Source organism: Bufo gargarizans, chromosome 2, assembly GCF_014858855.1.
Source record: "Bufo gargarizans isolate SCDJY-AF-19 chromosome 2, ASM1485885v1, whole genome shotgun sequence".
Classification (NCBI taxonomy): domain Eukaryota; kingdom Metazoa; phylum Chordata; class Amphibia; order Anura; family Bufonidae; genus Bufo; species Bufo gargarizans.
In genome coordinates this window covers 315,410,163-315,436,687 of record NC_058081.1, presented here as the reverse complement: position 1 = coordinate 315,436,687, position 26,525 = coordinate 315,410,163, and the positions used below count along the sequence as shown (strand labels likewise).

At 45.6% G+C, this 26,525-nt stretch overlaps 1 protein-coding gene across 2 annotated transcripts in view; it reads right to left on the bottom strand.

Annotated features, from left to right (window-relative positions):
* TMTC3 (transmembrane O-mannosyltransferase targeting cadherins 3) overlaps positions 1-26,525 on the bottom strand; it is a 77,753-nt gene that overhangs the window by 10,073 nt on the left and 41,155 nt on the right. Inside the window, exons 9-10 of one of the 2 annotated variants that reach the window (XM_044280492.1) lie at positions 22,253-22,376; positions 14,844-14,955 (exon numbers count right to left, since the gene is read on the bottom strand). In XM_044280492.1, coding sequence (XP_044136427.1) covers positions 14,844-14,955; positions 22,253-22,376 — 236 coding nt within the window. The remainder of the gene's footprint in view (positions 1-14,843; positions 14,956-22,252; positions 22,377-26,525) is intronic. The other variant, XM_044280493.1, reaches the window with a different exon arrangement.

Sequence of the window (26,525 nt, the reverse complement as noted above, 5' to 3'; positions counted from 1 at the left end):
GCAAAACAATTTTCTATGACATTTTAGGGAATGTCTCATGTGTCTAATTAAAAGATAAAAGCTATGTTGTGAATAGGGAGCTAGGCACCTGATTGTTGGGGGTCTGACAGATTAGACGCCCACAGTCATGAGAACAGGGCTCCTGATTCCCTTAATGAATGAAGCAGTGGTCAAACAAGTGTGCAGTGTGCTGCCCCTCCATTTCTATGGGTCTGCCAGAGATGCTTCTGCCATTTCCAGCAGTAACAAGGAATGAATAGATCACATGCTTATCTCATATCCTGCAGATAGAGGATATGTTTACATCTTTGTATAAACTCTTCAAAGGGGTTATGCCACGATTCATGTAAAAAATGAAAATCAGACATCATATAGTACATGACAATCTCTTTCTTACAAAGCTAAAACCAGCTCTGTACCTCACATGGACCTAGAGCTCTCCATTCTCAGCTCCAATTTGAATTTATTTCAAGTTGGCAGCTCAGGGACCGTATCTGGTGGTGGGGGGGGGGGGGGGAATGTTATCTTGCTCAGTGACCGTGCTCTTTGTGATGCAGCTTTCTTCCTTCAAAGCTTGGGGGGGGGGGGGGAGAGTTATGTTATCTTGCTCAGCAGGCATTATGTATATGGTGGGGGGGGGGGTTATCTTGCTCGGGGGGCATGTTCTTTCTGATGCAGCTTTCTCTCTACAAAGTTCGGGGGGGGGGTGCATTTAGTATCTGGTGGGGGTGGGGGGTTATCTTGCTCGGGGGGCATGTTCTTTCTGATGCAGCTCTCTCCCTCTCTAACAGTAAATAAGGTTGGATGAACAGAGCATGTGTGACCACTTCAGTAGGTTGACGTGCACATCACCATACAAAGTACACACCGGGGGCACCGTTATAATGAAGAAAAAAAAATGTTGAAATGTTGAGTGTAGTTTGTCATGCAAAAAAATATTAAGATAACATTTTATGGTGGCTAAATAGAAGAGATTATGTATTTGTGGTTTCTTATGCAATTACATTTTTTTATGGATGGTTGCCATATTAGTGGCACATTGCCTTCCCATATTGTATATTTAGGTAGCTCGGCACTGTTTTTGCTTTATGCCAGCTACAATTAATAGGCGTTAACTAAGTAAAATGCCATATCCAATTACAGACTCCAAGTGTGGAGTATACCCCCCCTCCAACAGCGACTAATGGGGAAAAATATCTACAGAACCGAGGCCCTGATTTATCATACCTTCACTCCATAATTATGGCTTCAAAAAGTCACAAAAATAGGGCTTTTGTGACTTTTAGTTCTCGCTTGTGCAAAATTTAAGCGAACTGTTTTAGACTTTTTGCATTTTACACCACTGGCTCCAGTTTTGTAATGTGGTTGGAAAAATGGGCCTGGTTAGCCATGTTTGTCACCGAGACTTTATTTTTATTTTTTAAAGTCACAATCTCGGAGTAGAAAACTGGAGGAGCTTCTCTAGACAAAAGTGTTAGGTCTAAGGATGAGACAAACTTATCAAGTAACACAAGACATTTTATAAATGTGGCATAAAGTACTCAGGCAAAACTGACTTCTAATATTCCCCTGATGATAAAGTCCCCCCTTCTCTTTATGTATAGTACATACTGCTATTTTGCCTTATCTAGACTTCTGTCAGTACAACTCAACTGTCACCAAATCACATTTCCGCTCCTGACTGTCCTAACAAGCGAGTTACCCTTTTTTTAATAAAACCCATTTGAAATACTGTCATGTTGGGATTACACATTCCCTTTAAAGGGAATACCTAAGTTAAACTGGCTGACATTAGTCATGTGCTAATGTCAGCTGCACCTAACTATGATATTCTTGTGATTATCTGTGTCTATTGAAAAGTAAAAGCATATATAAAGTACATACAGTGATAACAGTCTCACTAAATGAACAGTGCAAAAGACAGATTGTACAGCTTCACATATAACACAATCAAGTATCAATTAGGCTTCTAGGGCAATAACCCGACAATACAGGTATGTGAAGACATCCAATCGTATCTTATCATTTCTGATATCTCTAAATGTACATATGGAAATATCTGGTGAGAATATACAAAGACACTAACACCACAAATAACTAATAGAACATATTAGTCCTGTCGCCTATGATTTTGTCCAATGTTCACTAAGACATTCCATCTACTGTGTCATATGACTCAATCCAAAGCCATATTAATGAGGTTCAGTCAAGACCAGGCTCAATGAGCAACATATTCCCCCTTATCAGGTTCAAGCTACTTGGGGTGTGTGTGGTGGAATTCTTGTGATTATCTATGCCTGCAGAATTATTACTTTTATAATATGCAAATGAGCCTCTAGAGGCAGGAGGGGCGTTGCTCCTGCTCCCAGAGGCTCCGTTCTCCCACCTCTGTTACCTCCCTTCAGTTCTTGATGGACAGGGCCAGGCAGTGTTTGCATCCTCCTGCCGGCCCTGAGTGCATGGTAAATCTTGCGCCTGCGCCGTGCAGTATTCAGCGCAGGCGCAGTAAGAAAGTCGGCAGCCAGTGAGTGTCCTTCCTTCACTATGCCTGCGCCGAATACTAAAGTGACACAACCCCCTTTAATTATCCAAGTGATGTCTCAAGGCCTTTTAAAGGAAATATATGTCACCAAAAAATGTATCTGCCAGTTAACCCCAGATAGCAACACATCTTTTTCTCTAATCTGTTTTTATTAGATTTTTTACAATTCTATTTTCTTAACAAGATTATGGGACGGCCATCTTGCCTGAGCATTTAGAAAGCATTAGGAAAACTGCATAGACACAATGGACAAGAGGGGCCCTATTTACTATTATGGGAAAGTTATCTAGACATGTTCTGTGCCCTGTGCAGAGGTCATTGTAGAAGGAAGGAATAGATGAGCTTTAATAATCACCTATTGTGAATGGTGGATCATGTCTTATCTGTACACAGAGGTGATATCATTACAGGCAGGATTAAAATGACAGATAAGCAGTGTGGCGAAACCAACTTTGCCACTGGGTTTTGGAGGGGCCTGGTTGCTAGCCTTTTGCCCCAGGATTATGGCTCATAATAACTTTGAAGGAGAAGACAGACCGGCCGCACAGCTTAAATCTGTGGAACTGTTTTGGACAGGAAGCCCATGCTTGCGGCCGGCCAAATGTGACTTCCATGGAATTCGGGAACCCCTGCTCGGATCTGGGTGATTTTTGGATATGTTGTTCACCCAGATCAGAGCTATCCATGAGTGTATAAATTATGGGGCTGTGTGGGGTTTTGAGGTGTTTTCTGTGGGTGGGTAAAAAGGTGTGTGGTCTGTCTGGTAGCGATTAAGTTAGCCCATTATGCTTGGCAATTGTATTTTGTTAATTGCGTCTCAGACAATGCCAGTGTGTTAATTGCGTCACAGACAATGCTCATTGTATTTTGTTGATTGCGTTACAGACAGAGGGAAGGGGGTTTTGTGTACAATTGCTGGGAAGGTGTCAATACTGTAAATGCATGTTATTGGCTGTTTTTACAAAACCCTGTAGGTGGTAACCTTGTTGGAAATGTGTATAAATCAATGCTGTGTGTTCAAATAAAGCGTTCCTGTTTTTACCCTTTACCAAGTTGAGGCTGGTAACTGATCGACACTGGGGGATTGCTATACGCTGAAGATGTGCTATACTCCCCTGGCATAACTACTAGCTCTTGTAAGAGCTGTTCCTGCTCTCTGGTTTTAGGAGAGGTTCACCCACTGGAGCCTGGAGCCTTGTCATAGGTCCAGGGTGGGTAGGAGACGGTGAGACCTCAACCAAGCTTCGGCGGTTCGTGGGGTCTGCAGTACATACGGTGTCAAGTGGAGTGCTTGGAGTCCTCGGAAAGCACTAGGAGCATCTATCGACAGAGGTACCCGGTCAGGGTGCCAGGAGATCCGTTACAAGCAGGTAACATGATCTGTATAGACCAAGAAGTGGTACCTATTATTCTTAGTAGCCAGTGCAAAAACTGCAGGATTTTATATTTTTTATTTAAAATATAGATATTGACATGGAAAATGAAAAAAAGATCAAAATTGCTTTAAAAATGTGTTTGACATAAAAACATGATTTAAACCATAGGTCATTTTCTGATGACACATTACCTTTAAAAAGCTATTCATTACTTATAGGATGGCTACCTTACGTCTGGTGGCATTAGAGGCTGAGTTTGCTACGAGCTAATTTCCATTCCTTCTTCCCAGAAACGAGTGCTCTGAAATGTGAAAAACTGTGCAGTCTAACGTCGCATTCATTGGCACAGTTGTTTGCGATTTAAAAAAAATTATAAAAAAAACAAAAAAACACAACAAAGCAGGTGGGCTCAATATAAGAATAACTTGTATAAAAACAAGTCAAATATTTAGATGGAGATATAGGTCATATAAATGAACAGAGCTCTGAAATGCATTACATTTCACCTAAAATTTTAATTTGCGTCCACAGCACAATACGCAAGCAGTAACATAACCTATAGTATAGTTCAATCTCTATGTTATGTACATTCCAAAGAACCCCACTGTGGCCAAAATCAACACTATACTCCCATAAATCTGACTAAACATAAAGAAAAAAAAGTTTTTTTTCAGAGAGTCAGCATTATAGTTAGAACGTCAACATGCCTGTACTTCAGGGTATCTGTCATGTTGGGGTCTTTAGTTCACAACCAACAGCCACAATTTATCCAAAACCACAAGCTTGGAAATAGTGATGCTCCCAGTTTGTTTGCTTTGGGCACCCAGCATACATCTAGTGGTTTTATTTATTGGTCAACAGTTAGAAACTGAACAAAGCCAGCCTGATAACACAGGACATCAAAGCTTTACAATAAAATGTTTTCGTTTCTAGCCAAAATGTTAATTTCCAGTTTCAAAGTAGCTTCAGGAGGCCCTAAACGGGCAAATGCCTCCTAGCACTTCATTGGGCCGCCAATCCCCATGATACCATTAATTGTTGATTAGTGCAATGGCTGTAGGGTTGCTGTCTGCAGCCTCCTACTGTGCAACGTCTCTTGTCGCTGCCTGCGGCTCCTGTAGTTCTAGCGGCACAGCCCTGCCCCCTGTGCTGCTGCTGCCCAGGCCACAAACAACGCTGTCAGGCTTGACATAACCTTACGACGCCTGCTCCTCCTCTCTTCTGTGCAGGAGGAGCTATAGCACCACCTATCTACTAGCTGTACATGTGGCATTGCCTCAGCCAGCATGTCCACTACCCGAGTCTGTCTGACCAGGAGCCGGATCCGTCCTCTAGCAAGTTGGAAGCCAAGAAGCTGGGCCCCCCTCACTCCCTAGACTCCAGGCCCGGACAGAATAGACAGGCCTAACACTCAGCAGCCCACTAACTAGCTTCTGCAGCAGCTGCTGGCAAATCATCAAAGGGTGTGTGAGTGCATAGCTAGTAGTTTTTTTTGGGCTCAGTAGTTTGGGGGAGGGGGGTTAAGTAATTAACAAAATACCTCAACTGGCAGTAGCTTTTAGTACTAGTGGTCAGTCATATTTCTTATTGCTATAGCCATGCAATTTTAGTACTTCAGGGGCATGCAGAGTACAAGCACACAGCACAGTTGTGTCATGGATGCGATGTGGACACACGGCAGTCGAGTACCTAGTGGTCATACAGGCTGCACTGGTCTGTAATACAACTAAAGCTTCGTTCACATCACTGTTTAGGAGCAGGAGAACGGAAAGGACGGAGAAGGCACATAGCTGAGACCTTAGGACCCCATAGACTATAATGCTCCAAAATCATCTTCTGAGCGGAAACATAACAGACCCCATTATAGTCTATGGGGTCCTTAGGCTCCGTTCGGCTCAGTTATGTGCCTTCTCCGTCCTTTCCGTTCTCCTGCCCCTAAACAGAAAAGGAGAACAGAAAGGCTAAACAGTGATGTACACAAAGCCCAATGAGGATGACACGGTTTAATAGGCATGCATAATTCATGGCAGCATGGCATTACTGGTGCTGTGCGGCAATTAATATATCACCACATGGTACTCGACAGTGGTGTGATCCTACCCTCAGAATGAGAAACAAGGCTGGATTCACACCAGCATTAGTAATTTCCATTGTTATAGAAGGAGGTCAAAGAAAAAAACAGAAGTGCCGGATTCGGCATATAACTGACACGAATGGAGCTGAATAGACTCCACTGACTAGAATGGTGTGTTTTCTGTTCAGGAACCCCATATGCCCTAATGTCTAATAGGTGCGGGTCCCACCTCTGGGACCCACACCTATACTTATAAAGGGGCCCGCAAAGCGCCAGAGGGTGCACCGCCACCCTACATTTATTCCTATGGGAGCGCCGAAAATAGCTGAGCGGAGCGTCCCATTGAAATGAATGGGAAGCACACCAGGCACTTTGCGGGCTCTGCTCTAAGTATAGGTGTGGGTCTCAGAGGTGGGACCTGCACCTGTCAGACATTGGGGGGAATATCCTAGAGACATGCCACCAATGTCTAAGATGGGAATACCCCTTGAACATTAAAGCCACTAACAGATGAAGCGAATAACTGATTATCACGTGACAAGGGGTGGGATATTTAAAGCATCACGTGAACTGTCAGTTCATGAAGTTGATGAGGAAGCTTTATAAAGACTGGTGTTTCATTTTTCTATTTTTGGGGCAATTTTTCATTAGTTTCCATATGATTTGACAAATAACACAATTTGCTGTGCTCTCAAAAAAGGGGAACAAAAAGTTATAAGCAAAGTGGAGATAAATTTTGTCAAAAAGTTCATGAATTTATAACTTATGGTAATAGTATGGCTTAAAAAACATATCTATCAAGTTCACCAAGCTTAGGGGAAAAGAGCGTGGATGAGAGAAGGTGAGCGGCATGAGGGCCAATGAGCCAATCTGTCTGAAATTCCTTTTTGACTCCAAACATTTACACAAGCATTGAAGATATTTTGTTCTAGGAAATCATCTAAACCTATCAAGTGTTTTTCCGCGAAAACCAGCTGCTGAGGTAGACTAAATCCACAGATTCTCTATTAAGTTTAATTGCTCTTTGTATCTTCTCCAACTCCAGGGCAACCTTTCCATGAGATGAACTGAAGATCCTAAATCAGACTGCACTAATGCTTTGGCTGAGAAAATAAGGCTACATGCACACGAACATTGTTTGTTTCCGTTTTTTGTGGATAGGATAAGGACCCATTCATTCCAATAGGTCCACAAAAATGTGCTGTCCGCATCAGTATGTCCGTTCCGTAGCGCCACAAAAAAAATAATAGAACATATCCTATTTTTGTCCGTTTTAGGCATTGTTACAATGGATCTGCCCAAAAAAACGGATGGCAAAACACATACGGTCGTGTGCATGTAGCCTAACGCAGAATTTATTTATATTCTTGTTACATTTTTCATTACAATTGTAAACCTACAAAAAAAAAAAAAAAAAAAAAAAAAAAAGACACCACACCTGCCCAAAACAGCCATGTTATTCTAATCTGTACAGTCTATTGACACTAAATCCCTTCTAAAGAAAAATCACAATTAAATAGTGGAGCAGTTTAACCGCCTCCGGACCGCCTAACGCAGATGTGCGGTCCGGAGGCGGCAGCCCTGTGCACGACGACGCATATACGCGTCATCTCGCGAGGGCCGGGATTTCCTGTGAATGCGCGCACACAGGCGCGCGCGCTCACAGGAAAGGAAGGTAAGCCAGTGGATCTCCAGCCTGCCAGCGGCGATCGCTCGCTGGCAGGCTGGAGATCCGAATTTTTTAACCCCTAACAGGTATATTAGACGCTGTTTTCATAACAGCGTCTAATATACCTCCTACCTGGTCCTCTGGTGGTCCCTTTTGTTAGGATCGACCACCAGAGGACTCAGGTAGCTCAGTACAGTCGCACCAAACACCACACTACACTACACCCCCCCCCCCGTCACTTATTAACCCCTTATAAACCCCTGATCACCCATGATCACCCCATATGCACTCCCTGATCACCCCCCTGTCATTGATCACCCCCTGTAAGGCTCCATTCAGACGTCCGCATGATTTTTACGGATCCATGGATACATGGATCGGATCCGCAAAACACATGCGGACGTCTGAATGGAGCCTTACAGGGGGTGATCAATGACAGGCGGGTGATCACCCATATACACTCCCTGATCACCCCCCTGTCATTGATCACCCCCCTGTAAGGCTCCATTCAGACGTCCGCATGTGTTTTGTGGATCCGATCCATGTATCCATGGATCCGTAAAAATCATGCGGACGTCTTAATGGAGCCTTACAGGGGGGTGATCAATGACAGGCGGGTGATCACCCATATACACTCCCTGATCACCCCCTGTCATTGATCACCCCCCTGTAAGGCTCCATTCAGACGTCCGCATTTGTTTTGTGGATCCGATCCATGTATCCATGGATCCGTAAAAATCATGCGGACGTCTGAATGGAGCCTTACAGGGGGGTGATCAATGACAGGCGGGTGATCACCCATATACACTCCCTGATCACCCCCTGTCATTGATCACCCCGCTGTCATTGATCACCCCCCTGTAAGGCTCCATTCAGACGTCCGCATGTGTTTTGTGGATCCGATCCATGTATCCATGGATCCGTAAAAATCATGCGGACGTCTGAATGGAGCCTTACAGGGGGGGTGATCAGTGACAGGGGGGTGATCACCCCCCGTCATTGATAACCCCCCTGTAAGGCTCCATTCAGACGCCCGCATGTGTTTTGTGGATCCGATCCATGTATTCATGGATCCGTAAAAATCATGCGGACGTCTGAATGGAGCCTTACAGGGGGGGTGATCAGTGACAGGGGGGTGATCACCCTGATCACCCCCGGTCATTGATAACCCCCCTGTAAGGCTCCATTCAGACTTCCGCATGTGTTTTGCGGATCCGATCCATGGATCCGTAAAAATCATGCGGACGTCTGAATGGAGCCTTACAGGGGGGGGGTGATCAGTGACAGGGGGGTGATCACCCTGATCACCCCCTGTCATTGATAACCCCCCTGTAAGGCTCCATTCAGACGTCCGCATGTGTTTTGCGGATCCGTAAAAATTATACGGACGTCTGAATGGAGCCTTACAGGGGGGTGATCAATGACAGGGGGGTGATCAGGGAGTCTATATGGGTGATCACCCCCCTGTCATTGATCACCCCCCTGTAAGGCTCCATTCAGACATTTTTTTTGGCACAAGTTAGCGGAAATTTTTTGTTTGTTTTTGTTTTTTCTTACAAAAAGTCTCATATTCTACTAACTTGTGTCAAAAAATAAAATCTCACATGAACTCACCATACCCCTCACGGAATCCAAATGCGTAAACATTTTTAGACATTTATATTCCAGACTTCTTCTCACGCTTTAGGGCCCCTAAAAAGCCAGGGCAGTATAAATACCCCACATGTGACCCCATTTCGGAAAGAAGACACCCCAAGGTATTCCGTGAGGGGCATATTGAGTCCATGAAAGATTGAAATTTTTGTCCTAAGTTAGCGGAAAGTGAGACTTTGTGAGAAAAAAAAACTAAAAAAAAAAATCAATATCCGCTAACTTATGCAAAAAAAAAAAAATTTCTAGGAACTCGCCATGCCCCTCATTGAATACCTTGGGGTGTCTTCTTTCCAAAGTGGGGTCACATGTGGGGTATTTATACTGCCCTGGCTTTTTAGGGGCCCGAAAGTGTGAGAAGAAGTCTGGGATCCAAATGTCTAAAAATGCCCTCCTAAAAGGAATTTGGGCCCCTTTGCGCATCTAGGCTGCAAAAAAGTGTCACACATGTGGTATCGCCGTACTCAGGAGAAGTTGGGGAATGTGTTTTGGGGTGTCATTTTACATATACCCATGCTGGGTGAGAAAAATATCTTGGTCAAATGCCAACTTTGTATAAAAAATTGGGAAAAGTTGTCTTTTGCCAAGATATTTCTCTCACCCAGCATGGGTATATGTAAAATGACACCCCAAAACACATTCCCCAACTTCATCTGAGTACGGCGATACCAGATGTGTGACACTTTTTTGATGCCAAGGTGGGCAAAGGGGCACATATTCCAAAGTGCACCTTTCGGATTTCACCGGTCATTTTTTTTACAGATTTTGATTGCAAAGTTCTTCTCACACATTTGGGCCCCTAAATTGCCAGGGCAGTATAACTACGCCACAAGTGACCCCATTTTGGAAAGAAGACACCCTAAGGTATTCCGTGAGGGGCACGGCGAGTTCCTAGAATTTTTTATTTTTTGTCACAAGTTAGCGGAAAATGATGATTTTTCTTTTTTTTTCTTTTTTCCTTACAAAGTCTCATATTCCACTAACTTGCGACAAAAAATAAAAAATTCTAGGAACTCGCCATGCCCCTCACGGAATACCTTGGGGTGTCTTCTTTCCAAAATGGGGTCACTTGTGGCGTAGTTATACTGCCCTGGCAATTTAGGGGCCCATATGTGCGAGGGGCCCATATGTGCGAGAAGTACTTTGCAATCAAAATCTGTAAAAAAATGACCGGTGAAATCCGAAAGGTGCACTTTGGAATATGTGCCCCTTTGCCCACCTTGGCATCAAAAAAGTGTCACACATCTGGTATCGCCGTACTCAGGAGAAGTTGGGGAATGTGTTTTGGGGTGTCATTTTACATATACCCATGCTGGGTGAGAGAAATATCTTGGCAAAAGACAACTTTTCCCAATTTTTTATACAAAGTTGGCATTTGACCAAGATATTTTTCTCACCCAGCATGGGTATATGTAAAATGACACCCCAAAACACATTCCCCAACTTCTCCTGAGTACGGCGATACCAGATGTGTGACACTTTTTTGATGCCAAGGTGGGCAAAGGGGCACATATTCCAAAGTGCACCTTTCGGATTTCACCGGTCATTTTTTTACAGATTTTGATTGCAAAGTTCTTCTCACACATTTGGGCCCCTAAATTGCCAGGGCAGTATAACTACCCCACAAGTGACCCCATTTTGGAAAGAAGACACCCCAAGGTATTCCGTGAGGGGCATGGCGAGTTCCTAGAATTTTTTATTTTTTGTCGCAAGTTAGTGGAATATGAGACTTTGTAAGAAAAAAATAAAAATAAAAAATCATCATCATTTTCCGCTAACTTGTGACAAAAAATAAAAAGTTCTATGAACTCACTATGCCCATCAGCGAATACCATAGGGTGTCTACTTTCCGAAATGGGGTCATTTGTGGGGGTTTTCTACTGTTTGGGCATTGTAGAACCTCAGGAATCATGACAGGTGCTCAGAAAGTCAGAGCTGCTTCAAAAAGCGGAAATTCACATTTTTGTACCATAGTTTGTAAACGCTATAACTTTTACCCAAACCATTTTTTTTTTTTTGCCCAAACATTTTTTTTTTATCAAAGACATGTAGAACTATACATTTAGCGAAAAATTTATATATGGATGTCGTTTTTTTTGCAAAATTTTACAGCTGAAAGTGAAAATTGTCATTTTTTTTGCAAAAAAATCGTTACATTTCGATTAATAACAAAAAATGTAAAAATGTCAGCAGCAATAAAATACCACCAAATGAAAGCTCCATTAGTGAGAAGAAAAGGAGGTAAAATTCATTTGGGTGGTAAGTTGCATGACCGAGCGATAAACGGTGAAAGGAGTGTAGTGCCGAAGTGTAAAAAGTGGCCTGGTCATTAAGGGGGTTTCAGCTAGCGGGGCTGAAGTGGTTAATATTACAGCTGATCACCAGCGGTTTCAATAGTTAGACTTGTAGCAATTAGCTTGAATAGAAATTGCTGAAAAGTTCACATATTCTGACAATAACCCTGGCGTCCAAGGACCTTATTTTTATTTTAAACTAGATACACAATGGACATAAAGGATGGGTTATAACCAGTTTTTCAAAGGATCCTGATGGATACCACTTAACGAATTTTTCGCTCCATAAGACACACCCAAAGTGGTGGAAAAAGTCACTACGTCTTATGGGGCAAATACTAATGAGCTCTTCCATCAAAATGATTTTTATTGGGTTTTTCAAATTTTATGTTGAAAAGATTGTACAATCAATGTGTATAACAAAGTTAAATATACATATTTCTTTGAGTTTACCCGTCCATCATGGAAGCAATTCCATTTTGAAAGCACTCATTAGTACCGGAAGACTGGGAAGCAGTGAATGCAGCAGTCCCCGGGCTGTGTACTCACTGCTACCTAGTCCTTTGCTGTCGGCTGTGCTGTGACTGCGCACAGCGTGCGAGGCATGGGGCTCTTATCCGAGGTCACATTGGGGTCTTATTAACATTTGGGGTATGACTGGGGCTGTAAGCTGAGGTCTGATTAAGGGCTCATTCACACGAACATGTGCTGCCCATTGCTGTATTGCGGATCCGCAATACACGGGCACCGTTCCGTGTGCATTCTGCATCAGGGATGAGGACCCATTCACTTCAATGGGTCCACAAATCCAGAGATGCAGAACAGTGTGGAATGGAAGCACGGAACGGAACACTACGGAGTGCTTTCTGGGGTTCTGTTCCGTGCCTCCGCAACGCAAAAAGATAGAGCAAGTTCTATCTTTTTGCAGAACGGACGGATCAAGTGAATGGGTCTGCGATCCCCATGCGGCTGCCCCACGGACGGTGCCCGTGCATTGCGGACCACAGCATGGGCTTCACACGGTCGTGTTAAGAAGCCCTAATTCTGGAGGTCTGATTGCTGGTCTGAGGACTAATGGAAAATATTTTTTTCTCATTGTCCTCCTCTAAAGCCTAGGTGCATCTTATGGGCAGTTAAGTTTCATAGGGCAAAAAATACGGTACTTTAAATGGGCATGTTAAAGACTTAAAAATATTGTCCCTGAAAGTTTTATAATGATTACATTTTACTCATTTTGGGCATTTTTTTTTTCCAATTAGTCTATTAAAAATATCCAGCTGTTCTGTCACAAATCGCTAACTGTCTAGCTGTCCAGCCATCTAATAAATCCTCTCCAAATTACTAAAAGGTTATAAACACTTAGTGAAGCCACATTCTTATCAATAAGATAGGAACAGAACTACACTGAGTGTTTATAATGTCAGAGATAAGGAGCCCATCAGCTCCCCAACTGACGGAAAAGAGAGAAAATCCAACGGCTGTTACTAGACAAAGCGCAAGGCTATAGAGAAAAGGGACAAATTTTAAATAAAAAGGACAATTGAAAAAAAAGATTTTTAGCTCACAAAGAGTACAATGCAATAATAAAAGAATGTCCCCAAAAGGTGTACATAGCCTTTAAGGTTATGATCAGTAAAATTGGCAAGTCAACTAGGCCATTCTGCTCATTTCGACAAAAGGAAAGCCTGAAGGAAAAGAATCATGACACAAACATGATGAGAGCACAAGGCTGTTTTATCGTGCCATGGTAAAAACTGTAAACTGTGACCACAGCCTAAGGCCTCATGCATACGACAAAAAAAAAAAAAGTCCGTTAAAAACAACAACAACACCACTGTCAGTTTTTCATGGCCATTTTGCATCGGTGCGTGCATCCATTTTCTGCCCGTGTGTCCGTTTTTGATCCGTTTTTCATGTCCGTTAAAAACAGACATGAAAAAATGGATGAATTTGACCCACCCTTCTGAGAACACCCACAGGACGATAGGCCCCCAGCTAAAATAATGTCCCCCGTAATATAGGCATATTTTTATTTTTTGCTGCCCCCAGGTATAATAACGCCCCCATCTAAAAGTCCCTCACAGTGTATACAATTTTTTTTATAGTCTCCCCAGCTTTTATAATGCCCCATGAAGGCCCCCAGCTAAATAAATGCCCCCCACTGTGTATACATTTTTTTTTGTGTATGTGTGTGTTTTTTTAGGGCCCCCAAGCTTTATAATGTCCCCAATGGTTTATATAATGCCCCCATAGTGTCCTGCAGCCCAAAAAAACTCTCCTTATCCATTTGCTCGCGCTGCAGCAGTCTCTTCTCTCTTAACAGAACGGGACCCGCCGAATGTGCGCGATAACGTCACTGCGCACTCCCATGGCGTTACATCACCACGCAGATCGCAGGTCCTTCGGCAGGTCCTGCTCAATGAAGGAAGAAGAGACTGCCGCACCGCGAGCAAGTGGATGAGGTGAGTTTTAAGTTTTTTTTATCCCCAAAATGGCCTGTACCCGTTTTTAACGGCCGTTAGACAGGTGGACTCCTGTCTATTGGCCGTTAAAAACGGTCCATCCGTGAAAACATGTCCTATTTTTGGACGGATGCTATTCACTGGCCATTAAAAGAACGGCCATGTGAATAGCCCCATAGGACTTTCACTGGTGCTAAACATGGCCGTGAGACGGCCATCACACAGCCATTTTTCACTGTCATGTGCATGTAGCCCAAGTGTATAATTGATAAACTGTAAATAAAAAAAAAATAAAAAAAAAAGAAAGAAAAAAGTTACAACTTTTATACAATGACAACTGCATAGGGTTTGTATGTTCACCCCTTACTTGAGTTCGTTTCCTCAAGGTAAGGGCTCATTCAGATGGCCTTATGCTGTCTGCGAAAATACGGATCCTTTTATTTGCGGACAGTTCAGCATGTCTGCAAAAAAAAAAAAAAAAAACGGTTGCATTCTGTTTTTTTACGGACCCATAGACTTCAATGAGGCCATGTCCTGATTTTCACTAACAAGTATAGGATGTTTCATTTGTTTTGCTGAACCGTGGAATGGAAGAAAAGGGCCCCATAGAAGTGAATTGGTCAGCATCTAATCTGCAAAAAAACGGATCCGCATTTTTAAGGACAGCATACGGCCGTCTGAATGAGCCCTAATGCTGGTTTCCTCCCACACTCCAAAGACATGCTGTTAGTGAACTTAGATTGTGATCTCCACTAGAGAACGTGAGTGAAACGTACCTGGCTGTACGTGAGTGGCTTGCTTAAAGAACTTCAAGGCTTTTGCATAATTCTTTTCATTCTCCAGAGCATGACCAACATTATTCCAAAGTTTGGCATTGTTTTTATTCACCTATCAAAAAAATGAATAAATAAAAATACCTTTTAGTGCATCCTCTGTTGAGGAAAAAAAACTAAAAAAAACATGCAACTCACCACTACTATTCTAGAGCAGTGTAGTTTTTTACACCCTAGCTCAGTTGCAACCACATATTTTAAACCTTTTAAATTATTGGAACTTGGTTAAAGGTCCACATTGCCGCTGGTTTTGCGCCGTTCGCCAGAGAATGAGCAGTAGCTAAAGCGATGTCGTGCCAACAAGGGGTATCGAGGTGCGCATGCTCCGACCCGGCGAGGCAGTGCGCAGGCGCAGATCTCGGCCGGACCGAAGGATGACGCAAGGGAATAGGAGGCGGGCATAGGTACAGGCTGGGGCAGGTGAACAATGAAAAAAGGCAGAGCAGCCTGGGCTCCTACACAGTGAACGCCGCCCCTGGGCACTTGCGAGCGCTCATTTGCATATGAATCAAGGTTTGTTTTTCCAGCTTCTGCAAGTGTAAAGAAAATAACAAAGGTACTATTACATTCATGTCCTATAGAACACCTATACGACAATATAAGCACTGTGTATGGCCATATGGAGGTGACAGACTCCCTTTAAGTGATCTCAAGTCTGACACCTTGCTGTATTGTGTAACCAGGAACTCTGTCCCACCTTACATATCCCCATTCTCCATGGTCTTCTGTATATCCCTGTATGATGTTGAACACATAGGGGCCCTGAAAAGTACATTAAAAAGTCACAGGTGCAACTTTTAAATAAAATTGTTGCATCCTAAATAGGGTGTGGCCCGCTGCCCTGACAAATTTATCTTCATTTACGCCAGTTTTTCAGCATAAATGAAGCCAGAAATCTATGGCAACTCTGACCCGTCCTAGATTTTTGTTCAGTCACACAGACTGTGGGTGGATGCAGGATCTTCCGGATCTCAAAACCGTAATGCCACAATGCAAGTGTGAAACAGGGCTAAGCCACTTCTGTGTTCTCTTGGGTGTGTGCTTAGGGTCAGTGTCTTGTAGGAAATGAACCATCGACCCAGTGTAAGGTCCAGAGAACTCTAGATCAGAGATTTATTAAGAATATCTCTGAATATCTCTTTCTGGCCACTTTGCTATAAAGTCCAGATTGCTGGAGTGCTGCAGTGATGTTTGACCTTCTAGAAGTTTCTTCCATCTGCACACAGAATATTTGGAGCTCTGCCAGAGTGACCATAGGGTTCTTTGTCACCTCTTTTGCCAAGGCCCTTCTTCCCCGATTACTTAGTTTGGTGGGACAGCTCTGGTTGTTCTAAACGTCTTACATTTAAGAAGCACGGAGGCACTGTGCTCTTGGGGACTTTGAGTGCAGCAGAAATTGTTGGTACCCTTCTCCAGATCTGTTCTTCCACACAATCCTGTCTCTGATCTCTACAGGCTTTCCCCCCTCATGGCTTGATTTTTGCTCCGATATGCATTGGTCAGCTGTGAGGCTGTATATAGAAAGGTAATGTCTTTCCAAATTATGTCCAAGCAACTGAACTGACCACAGGAAATCAAGGTGTAGAAACATCTCAAAAATGATCATCAGAGATAGATATATATACACACACACACACACACACACAGTCCTGATCAAAAGTTTAAGACCACTTGAAAAATGGCCAAAAAAAATATTTTACATTGTTGGATTTTAGGCTACTTTCACACTAGCGTTCGGGTTTCCGTTCGTGAGCTCCGTTTGAAGGAGCTCACGAGCGGACCCGAACGCAGCCGTCCAGCCCTGATGCAGTCTGAATGGAGGCGGATCCGCTCAGACTGCATCAGTCTGGTGGCGTTCAGCCTCCGCTCCGCTCGCCTCCGCACGGACAGGCGGACAGCTGAACGCTGCTTGCAGCGTTCGGGTGTCCGCCTGGCCGTTCGGAGGCGTGCGGATCCGTGCGGATCCGTCCAGACTTTCAATGTAAGTCAATGGGGACGGATCCGTTTGAAGATGCCACAATGTGGCTCAATCTTCAAGCGGATCCGTCCCCCATTGACTTTACATTGAAAGTCTGGACGGATCCGTACTAGGCTATTTTCACACTTAGCTTTTTTTTGCTAAAATAATGCAGACGGATCCGTACTGAACGGAGCCTCCGTCTGCATTATTATGATCGGATCCGTTCAGAACGGATCCGATCGAACGCTAGCCGAACGCTAGTGTGAAAGTAGCCTTAACTAGGTTACAAGTAGAGCTGAGACAAAACATTTTTTGAGCATTCAATTAATTGAAAATAAACGATTAAACTGAAACAGCCTGTTTTTTAGCTGATCAAAAGTTTAGGACCACACCTCCAAAAAATAACTATACCCCCCCAAAACAGAAATCCAACTTCCAAACTATGAACTCAGTAATAAGTAGCTCCGCCGTTATTGTTTATCACTTCCAAAATTCGTTTCGGCATGCTTGATGCAAGTGTTTCCATGAGGTGAGTGGGAACATTTCCCCAAGTGGTGAAGACGGCCGCACGAAGGCCATCTACTGTCTGGAACTGTTGTCCATTTTTGTAAACTTCCCTTGCCATCCATCCTCAAATGTTCTTAATTGGATTTAGATCAGGGGAACTCACAGGATGGGCCAAAAGAGCGATGTTATTCTCCTGGAAGAAGTCCCTTGTCCTGCGGGCATTGTGTACTGTAGCGTTGTCCTGTTGAAAAACCCAGTCATTACCACACAGACAAGGGCCCTCAGTCATGAGGAATGTTCTCTGCAACATCTGGACATAGCCAGCGGCCGTTTGACGCCTCTGCACTTCCTGAAGCTCCATTGTTCCACTGAAGGAAAAAAGCACCCCAGAACATTATGGCGCCCCGTCCACTGTGGCGCGTATAAAATATCTCAGGTGGTAGGGCTGCACGATATGGGAATTTTGTGCGATTGCGATTAGGGCCCTAAAAATTGCGATAACGATATGCGATGCAATATTTTAAAGGGAATTGTGCTAGAGGTCTATTTGCTTGGATTTTCCCATATGAGCCGCTGACGCGGCTGGGTATGACATAGTTATATGGGGGGGGATCTGTGGAGGACGCCGTTATGGGGGGGATCTGTGGAGGACGCTGTTATGGGGGGGGGGGGGATCTGTGGAGGACGCTGTTATGGGGGGGGGGGGGGGGATCTGTGGAGGACGCTGTTATGGGGGGGGGGGATCTGTGGAGGACGCCGTTATGGGGGGGGGGGGGATCTGTGGAGGACGCCGTTATGGGGGGGGGGGGGAGATCTGTGGAGGACGCCGTTATGGGGGGGGGGGGGGATCTGTGGAGGACGCTGTTATGGGGGGGGGATCTGTGGAGGACGCTGTTATGGGGGGGGGGATCTGTGGAGGACGCTGTTATGGGGGGGGGGGATCTGTGGAGGACGCTGTTATGGGGGGGGGGGGATCTGTGGAGGACGCTGTTATGGGGGGGGGGGATCTGTGGAGGACGCTGTTATGGGGGGGGGGGATCTGTGGAGGATGCTGTTATGGGGGGGGGATCTGTGGAGGACGCTGTTATGGGGGGGGGGATCTGTGGAGGATGCTGTTATGGGGGGGGGGGATCTGTGGAGGACGCTGTTATGGGGGGGGGGGATCTGTGGAGGACGCTGTTATGGGGGGGGGGATCTGTGGAGGATGCTGTTATGGGGGGGGATCTGTGGAGGACGCTGTTATGGGGGGGGGGGAATCTGTGGAGGACGCTGTTATGGGGGGGGGGGATCTGTGGAGGACGCTGTTATGGGGGGGGGGGGGGGATCTGTGGAGGACGCTGTTATGGGGGGGGGGGATCTGTGGAGGACGCTGTTATGGGGGGGGGGGATCTGTGGAGGACGCTGTTATGGGGGGGGGATCTGTGGAGGACGCTGTTATGGGGGGGGATCTGTGGAGGACGCTGTTATGGGGGGGGGGGGATCTGTGGAGGACGCTGTTATGGGGGGGGGATCTGTGGAGGACGCTGTTATGGGGGGGGGATCTGTGGAGGACGCTGTTATGGGGGGGGGATCTGTGGAGGACGCTGTTATGGGGGGGGGGGGATCTGTGGAGGACGCTGTTATGGGGGGGGGGATCTGTGGAGGACGCTGTTATGGGGGGGGGGGATCTGTGGAGGACGCCGTTATGGGGGGGGGGGATCGGTGGAGGACGCCGTTATGGGGGGGGGGATCGGTGGAGGACGCCGTTATGGGGGGGGGGGGATCGGTGGAGGACGCCGTTATGGGGGGGATCTGTGGAGGATGCCGTTATGTGGGGGATCTGTGGAGGACGCCGTTATGTGGGGGATCTGTGGAGGACGCCGTTATGTGGGGGATCTGTGGAGGACGCCGTTATGTGGGGGATCTGTGGAGGACGCCGTTATGTGGGGGATCTGTGGAGGACGCCGTTATGTGGGGGATCTGTGGAGGACGCCGTTATGTGGGGGATCTGTGGCAGACGCTGTTATGTGGGGAATCTGTGGAGGACGCTGTTATGTGGGGAATCTGTGGAGGACGCTGTTATGTGGGGAATCTGTGGAGGACGCTGTTATGTGGGGAATCTGTGGAGGACGCTGTTATGTGGGGAATCTGTGGAGGACGCTGTTATGTGGGGAATCTGTGGAGGACGCTGTTATGTGGGGAATCTGTGGAGGACGCTGTTATGTGGGGAATCTGTGGAGGACGCTGATATGTGGGGAATCTGTGGAGGACGCTGATATGTGGGGAATCTGTGGATTGACGCTGTTATGGGGGAATCTGTGGAGGACGCTGTTATAGGGGAATCTGTGGAGGACGCTGTTATAGGGGAATCTGTGGAAGACATTTATGGGGGACTTGTGGATGGCACTGTTATAGGGGATGTGTGCTATAACACATAGGGCCATGAGGGGGGCCAGCATAAGACACACATATAGCATCTTATGCTGGTCCCCCTCATTGCCCTATGTGTCCTAAACTGCAATAAACATAACTGGCTTTGTGTGTGAAGTATTTTACTACTGTGTGAAACAAGCTTTCTCCTATTGATAAAATGGCTGGCCTCTGTAGTCTGTATCTGTACTCACTGTCACAGTACTATGAATGCACTGCAGCGAGTGGCAGCGAGCTGGCCGGCCGGCGCGTGACTGACGTCACTTAGTAACGCTCCTTCCACTTCAGGAAGCAGGAGCGTTACTAAGTGACGTCAGTCACGCGCCGGCCGGCCTGCTCACTGCCGTTCGCTGCAGTGCATTCATCGTAATAGTGAGTACAGAGGCTGGCTATTTTATCAATAGGAGTCAGAGAGAGCTTGTTTCACACAGTAGTAAAATACTTTACACAAAAAGTCAGTTATGTGCGCGGGGCCCCTTCATATATAATCGCGGCATTTTCGGTTCGGCCAAATCGCCATATCGCATTTGGTGATTATCGCGATTCGATTATTTTTTCGATATATCGTGCAGCCCTATCAGGTGGGATCTGCTTGTCATGCTAGTAACGTTGGAAACCATCAGTGACCATCAAGGTTACATTTTTTCTCATCAGAGAATAAAACTTTCTTCCACCTTTGAATGTCCCATGTTTGGTGCTCTCTTGCAAAGTCCAAACGAGTAGTTCTGTGGCGTTCAAGGAGACGAGGTCGTTGAAGACGTTTTTTGTTTTTGAAACCCTTCAGTCTCAGATGCCGTCTGATGGTTATGGGGCTGCAGTCAGCACCAGTAAGGGCCTTAATTTGGGTCGAGGATCGTCCAGTGTCTTGATGAACAGCCAATTGGATCCTCCGGCTCAGTGCTGATGAATTTTTTTTGGGTCTTCCACTTGACTTTTTTGTTCCATAACCCTCAGGATCATTTAAAAAATTCCAAATGACTCTCTTACTGCGTCCCACCTCAGCAGCGATGGCGCGCCGTGGGAGACCCTGCTTAGGCAGTTCAACAACCTGACCAAGTTCAAAAAGGGAGAGTTTTTTGCCTTTGCCATCACATGTGACTACCTGACAGAAAATGACAATGAATCCACATCTTTGCACAGATTTGGCCTTTTAAAAAGGCATGTGGTCCTAAACTTTGGATCAGCTGAAGAACAGCTTGTTTCAGTTTAATCGTTATTTTCAATTAATTGAATGCTCAAAAAATGTTTTGTCTCAGTCTCATTTCTTCTTGTTGCATGCTGAAGCTCTACTTAGGACCTTGTTAAGATCCAACAATATAAAATAAGATTTTTTGCCATTTTTCAAGTGGTCTTTGATCAGGACTGATATATAATATGTGCTAAAATCTAAAACAATTTTTTTAAATGTATTAAAGAAAAAAAAAAACGAATATATATATATATATATATATATATATATATATATATATATATATATATATTTATATTTATTTTTTTATTTTTATTTTAACAATGGGGATAGGTGACAAATTACACTGTATGGCATCTGTTAACACCTGGTTAAGGCGCACTAAACCACTAGCATGTCGCTATGCAGCTGTGGATTAGAGTCCCAAACCTGCCCATATTAAATCTTTTGCACTGTAAAATTTAGTAAATGATGGTGCAACCTAGCAGAAGAAGAGTCTCAGACTCATCTTCACCACCATCGGGTGCATGTGCACTGTGCATATAAAGCCAAGGATGGTACACCTAACCTCGCTGTGCATGCCTGGGACGTGTACGGTAGTTACATAGTCATTCACTGAACCTTGTAGAGCTGGATAGGATGGATAGAGCAAAGCTTAGTATCCTCAACCTCAGCAGCATAAAGGCATGCTGGTAAAAGGTTCCCTTCAAAAATGTATAGAACGCACATCTCCTGGTATATACGTTAATTGGAAACCTTAAACGTGATGTGAACAGAGGCTTAGTCCTATGGAAGGTATGAGCAAAAGTTGTTCACCAAAAGTGGAATTGGATTCCATTGAAGGAAAGCACAGAATTTAGCAAGTATATAAGAGTTGCTGTACTAATACAGATGTAGCAGGGTTAACAAACTCTTAACTCAAATTTCTTAACTCATCGAGTTATATTTTGAAACAAAAGCCATTGAAAAGCAATTGGCGTTTGCTTAATGCATTTAGTTTAGATAACATGTCTCAAAGCATGTGTGTTAACTTTACTACATCTGTAGATGGCAAAAATATTAAAAGACATTTGCAATAAAAAAGAAAATAGTGACTGCTGAATCTTGCTAGAATCATTCGTTTCTACAAGTGCAGAGAGGAACTATACAGAATCAGCTACCGGGAAGACACTAATTACAATAAAGCCAATAAATATTATTATAATATTAATTTATTACAAAACATTACAATACATTTTTGCCTAGAGTGCAACAATACATTTCAGAAGAGCCGGAATTATACACTACCTTTAAAGCAGACATAAACAAAGTATATTCAGACTCCCAGTCCCAGTTCCTGTTGAAGGTTTTCACGGCGTGAGTGAACAGCACTAAAGCTAAAAATATCCAGGATAGCTTTCTCAATCTGCTGCTAGAATAATAAAATAAAAAAGTACAGAGTAAAGGAAAACAGAGTGAACGTAAAAACATTACATAAACATCAAATAAAATGCATATACTTTGAAGTCGCGTGCATTAAACAAGTCCATGGAGAATAGAACAACCAAGAACACAATCCAGGCATGAATAAATGGCGTGTGCTGAGTTCTAGTTCCAGAACAGTCCAAGTGTCTGGAAGTTACAATTAAATCTTTAAATCTTGATGGAGAAAGAAAATGCTAAAGAATAGCTGGTATTCATATTACACAGAATACCATCGTATCAACCACCCTGGGTAGAAAGGCATGCACATTGCATTCCTGTATCACCACAGAGTCTTGCAGAGGCCCAACAGCAAAAACATCATGCCACAAAACCTATGGCCCATCTAGAGCGGGAGCCAATTGGTTTCTGCAATTACAATCCTGTCCGTTCAAGACATTACTTATTTTACTTGTGAAACTTTGCCCTTCACGATGGTGAATGAACTCTTATCTGTAAAACAAGACGGGTGGTCCTTAGGGTTATTCCACAAAAGTATTTATCAACCGTTCACAGGATGGCTGATAAATATGGGATCATGGGGACCATCTGACCACTGTGACCCCGCACGATCCTAAGAACGAGGGACATAGAGTCCCAACCCTAAATGGAGTCACTTCTATGGGACCGACAGCGATATCTATGTCAGCCCCAGAGAAGTGACTGGAATGGTGGACTGACACGCACTACTGCTTGATTTAGAGAGAGGACTTTAGATCCGTCGTTCTTAGGATAGCACAGAGTTCCAGTGGCCAGTTCATGTGATCTGATATTTTTCACCTATTTTTCACCTTCTGTGGATAGCTGATAATTTCCGTGGGATAAACTATTTAAAAGGAGGATTCCACCATTAACATAAATCGGATATCAGATGGTATTAAAAAAATCAAAGCCTTGATCAGAGAATCGCCTCCCCACCACATGAACATGCACAAAAACATTCCTAGACCCATGAAAACAGGAAGTTGGAGGGTGCAGACGCTGACCTACAACCACAGAGCAGACAGCAAAGTTGCCCAATTTTGCTAAGGAAAAAGACAAATGGACAAAGTAAGCAGTTATTTCACAAATAAAATGCTATTACTAAATGTTTTTTTTTTTTTCTGAATACTATCCAACATCTGATTAAGGCCTCTTCACATGGATCCGCAATACTCTGGCGCCGTCCCGTGGGCATTCCACATCACGGATGCGGACCCATTCACTTGAACGGGTCCGCAAATCTGGAGATGCGGAACAGAACTACTACGGAGTGCTTCTGTGGGGTTTTGTCCCATACTTCCGTTCCGCAAAAAGATAGAACATGTCCTATCTTTTTGCGGAACGGGCGGATCACGGACCCATTAATGTGAATGGGTCAGCGATCTGCTGTGGCTGCCCCACGGCACTTTGCGGGCCGCAGCACAGCCACGGGGCGCAAGTGTTCATGTGCAAGAGGCCTTAAGGATAGGTCATCCATATCCGATTGTGAAGGTCTGACAACTGGTACCCCCACCGATCAGCTGTTTGAGAAGGCACCAGCATTCCTGTGAGAGCCGCAGCCTTCTCTGTGCTTACTAAGCACAGCGTCCAAGATTGTATCGTGCACGCTGCTCCATTTAACTGAATGAGGCTGAACGCCATACCAAGCACAGCCACTAGACAATGTACGGCACTGTGCTTGGTAAGATGCAAGAAGGTGCTGTGAATGTCGATGCCTTCTCAAACAGCTGATGTGTGGAGGTCCGGTTGTTGGATACCCACCAATCAGATAATGATCAAAATCCCAGAAAACCCCATTAAATGCTTTAGGTCCACCCTTTGAACACAGCATAAGGTTACAAACAAAATAAAAAAAATTGTATATACATGATATAACTTCTACTCATTCCACTTCTAAAGGAGAGTGTTGAATTTCTCTCTCTGCTTGTTACGAAGCTGAAATCTACCAGAATCCCCTGCTGGCTCACTCTCTATGTAGACAGGGTTTGCTTTAGCGATCTGCATTCTGAAAAATGTAGCATTTACAGCAAGGAAAAACTACTTATGAGCTCAGATAAACGGGTAGGAATGTGACCGACAACCTGTTTGTCAACAGGTTTCAGAACAACGAGTGCAGCTCTGGAGTACAAGAGAGGCCGTAAATAAGGACACATGAGCCGCAGTCAGTCCAGGAAATGCAGCCATCACATGGACCACACTTCATGGGCCGTGTGGAAGCAGCTAAAGCATAGAGGACCGCCATGTGCCGCTCCTAATACCCTGACAGATCATTGGTATTCTCCCCTTCAAGCATTGCTCTGTAGTACAGCAACCAATAGAACGTGATCCAAAGAAAAACATGGGTCGCACACCCACATACTATGATCCACTGCTTCTCAGCCTCACTTAGAAACGTTATACAAGACCGACAAACACTAAGCGTGCTCACCTTTAGTGGGTACTTACTCTTACCTGAAGCAGCACCATGTGGCGACCACCACAGAGACAGCACAGCACCTACAGGTGGTGAGAGCTAGCAGTCGTACAGCACCCCTGCTGTCAGGCTAAGCCCCCTTGGCACTGAGCACCACCAACCACCAGACACAGCACCTGCGGGTGGTGAGAGCTAGCAGTCGTACAGCACCCCTGCTGTCAGGCTAAGCCCCCTTGGCACTGAGCACCACCAACCACCAGACACAGCACCTGCGGGTGGTGAGAGCTAGCAGTCCTACAGCACCCCTGCTGTCAGGCTAAGCCCCCTTGGCACTGGGTGCCACAAACCCACAGACACAGCACAAGCAGGTGGTGAGAGCTAGCAGTCCTACAGCACCCCTGCTGTCAGGCTAAGCCCCCTTGGCACTGGGCACCACCAACCCACAGACACAGCACAGCACCTGCAGGTGGTGAGACCTAGCAATCCTACAGCACCCCTGCTGTCAGGCTAAGCCCCCTTGGCACTGAGCACCACCAACCACCAGACACAGCACCTGCAGGTGGTGAGAGCTAGCAGTCGTACAGCACCCCTGCTGTCAGGCTAAGCCCCCTTGGCACTGGGCACCACCAACCACCAGACACAGCACCTGCAGGTGGTGAGAGCTAGCAGTCGTACAGCACCCCTGCTGTCAGGCTAAGCCCCCTTGGCACTGGGTGTCACAAACCCACAGACACAGCACAAGCAGGTGGTGAGAGCTAGCAGTCCTACAGCACCCCTGCTGTCAGGCTAAGCCCCCTTGGCACTGGGCACCACTAACCCACAGACACAGCACAGCACCTGCAGGTGGTGAAACCTAGCAGTCCTACAGCACCCCTGCTGTCAGGCTAAGCCCCCTTGGCACTGGGCGCCAAAAACCCACAGACACAGCACAGCATCTGCAGGTGGTGAAAGAGACCTAGAGTTCCCACAGCACACCTGCTGTCAGGCTAAGCCCCCTTGGCACTGGGTGCCACAAACCCACAGACACAGCACAGCACCTGCAGGTGGTGAGACCTAGCAGTCCTACAGCACCCCTGCTGTCAGGCTAAGCCCCCTTGGCACTGGGCGCCACCAACCCACAGACACAGCACAGCATCTGCAGGTGGTGAAAGAGACCTAGCGTTCCTACAGCACACCTGCTGTCAGGCTACGCCCCCTTGGCACTGGGCACCACCAACCCACAGACACAGCACAGCATCTGCAGGTGGTGAAAGAGACCTAGAGTTCCTACAGCACAACTGTCAGGCTACGCCCCCTTGGCACTGGGCACCACCAACCCACAGACACAGCACAGCACCTGCAGGTGGTGAGACCTAGCAGTCCTACAGCACCCCTGCTGTCAGGATAAGCCCCCTTGGCACCACCAACCAACAGACACAGCACAGCACCTGCAGGTGGTGAGACCTAGCAATCCTACAGCACCCCTGCTGTCAGGCTAAACCCCCTTGGCACTGGGTGCCACAAACCCACAGACACAGCACCTGCAGGTGGTGAGACCTAGCAATCCTACAGCACCCCTGCTGTCAGGCTAAGCCCCCTTGGCACTGGGCGCCACCAACCCACAGACACAGCACAGCATCTGCAGGTGGTGAAAGAGACCTAGCGTTCCTACAGCACACCTGCTGTCAGGCTACGCCCCCTTGGCACTGGGCACCACCAACCCAC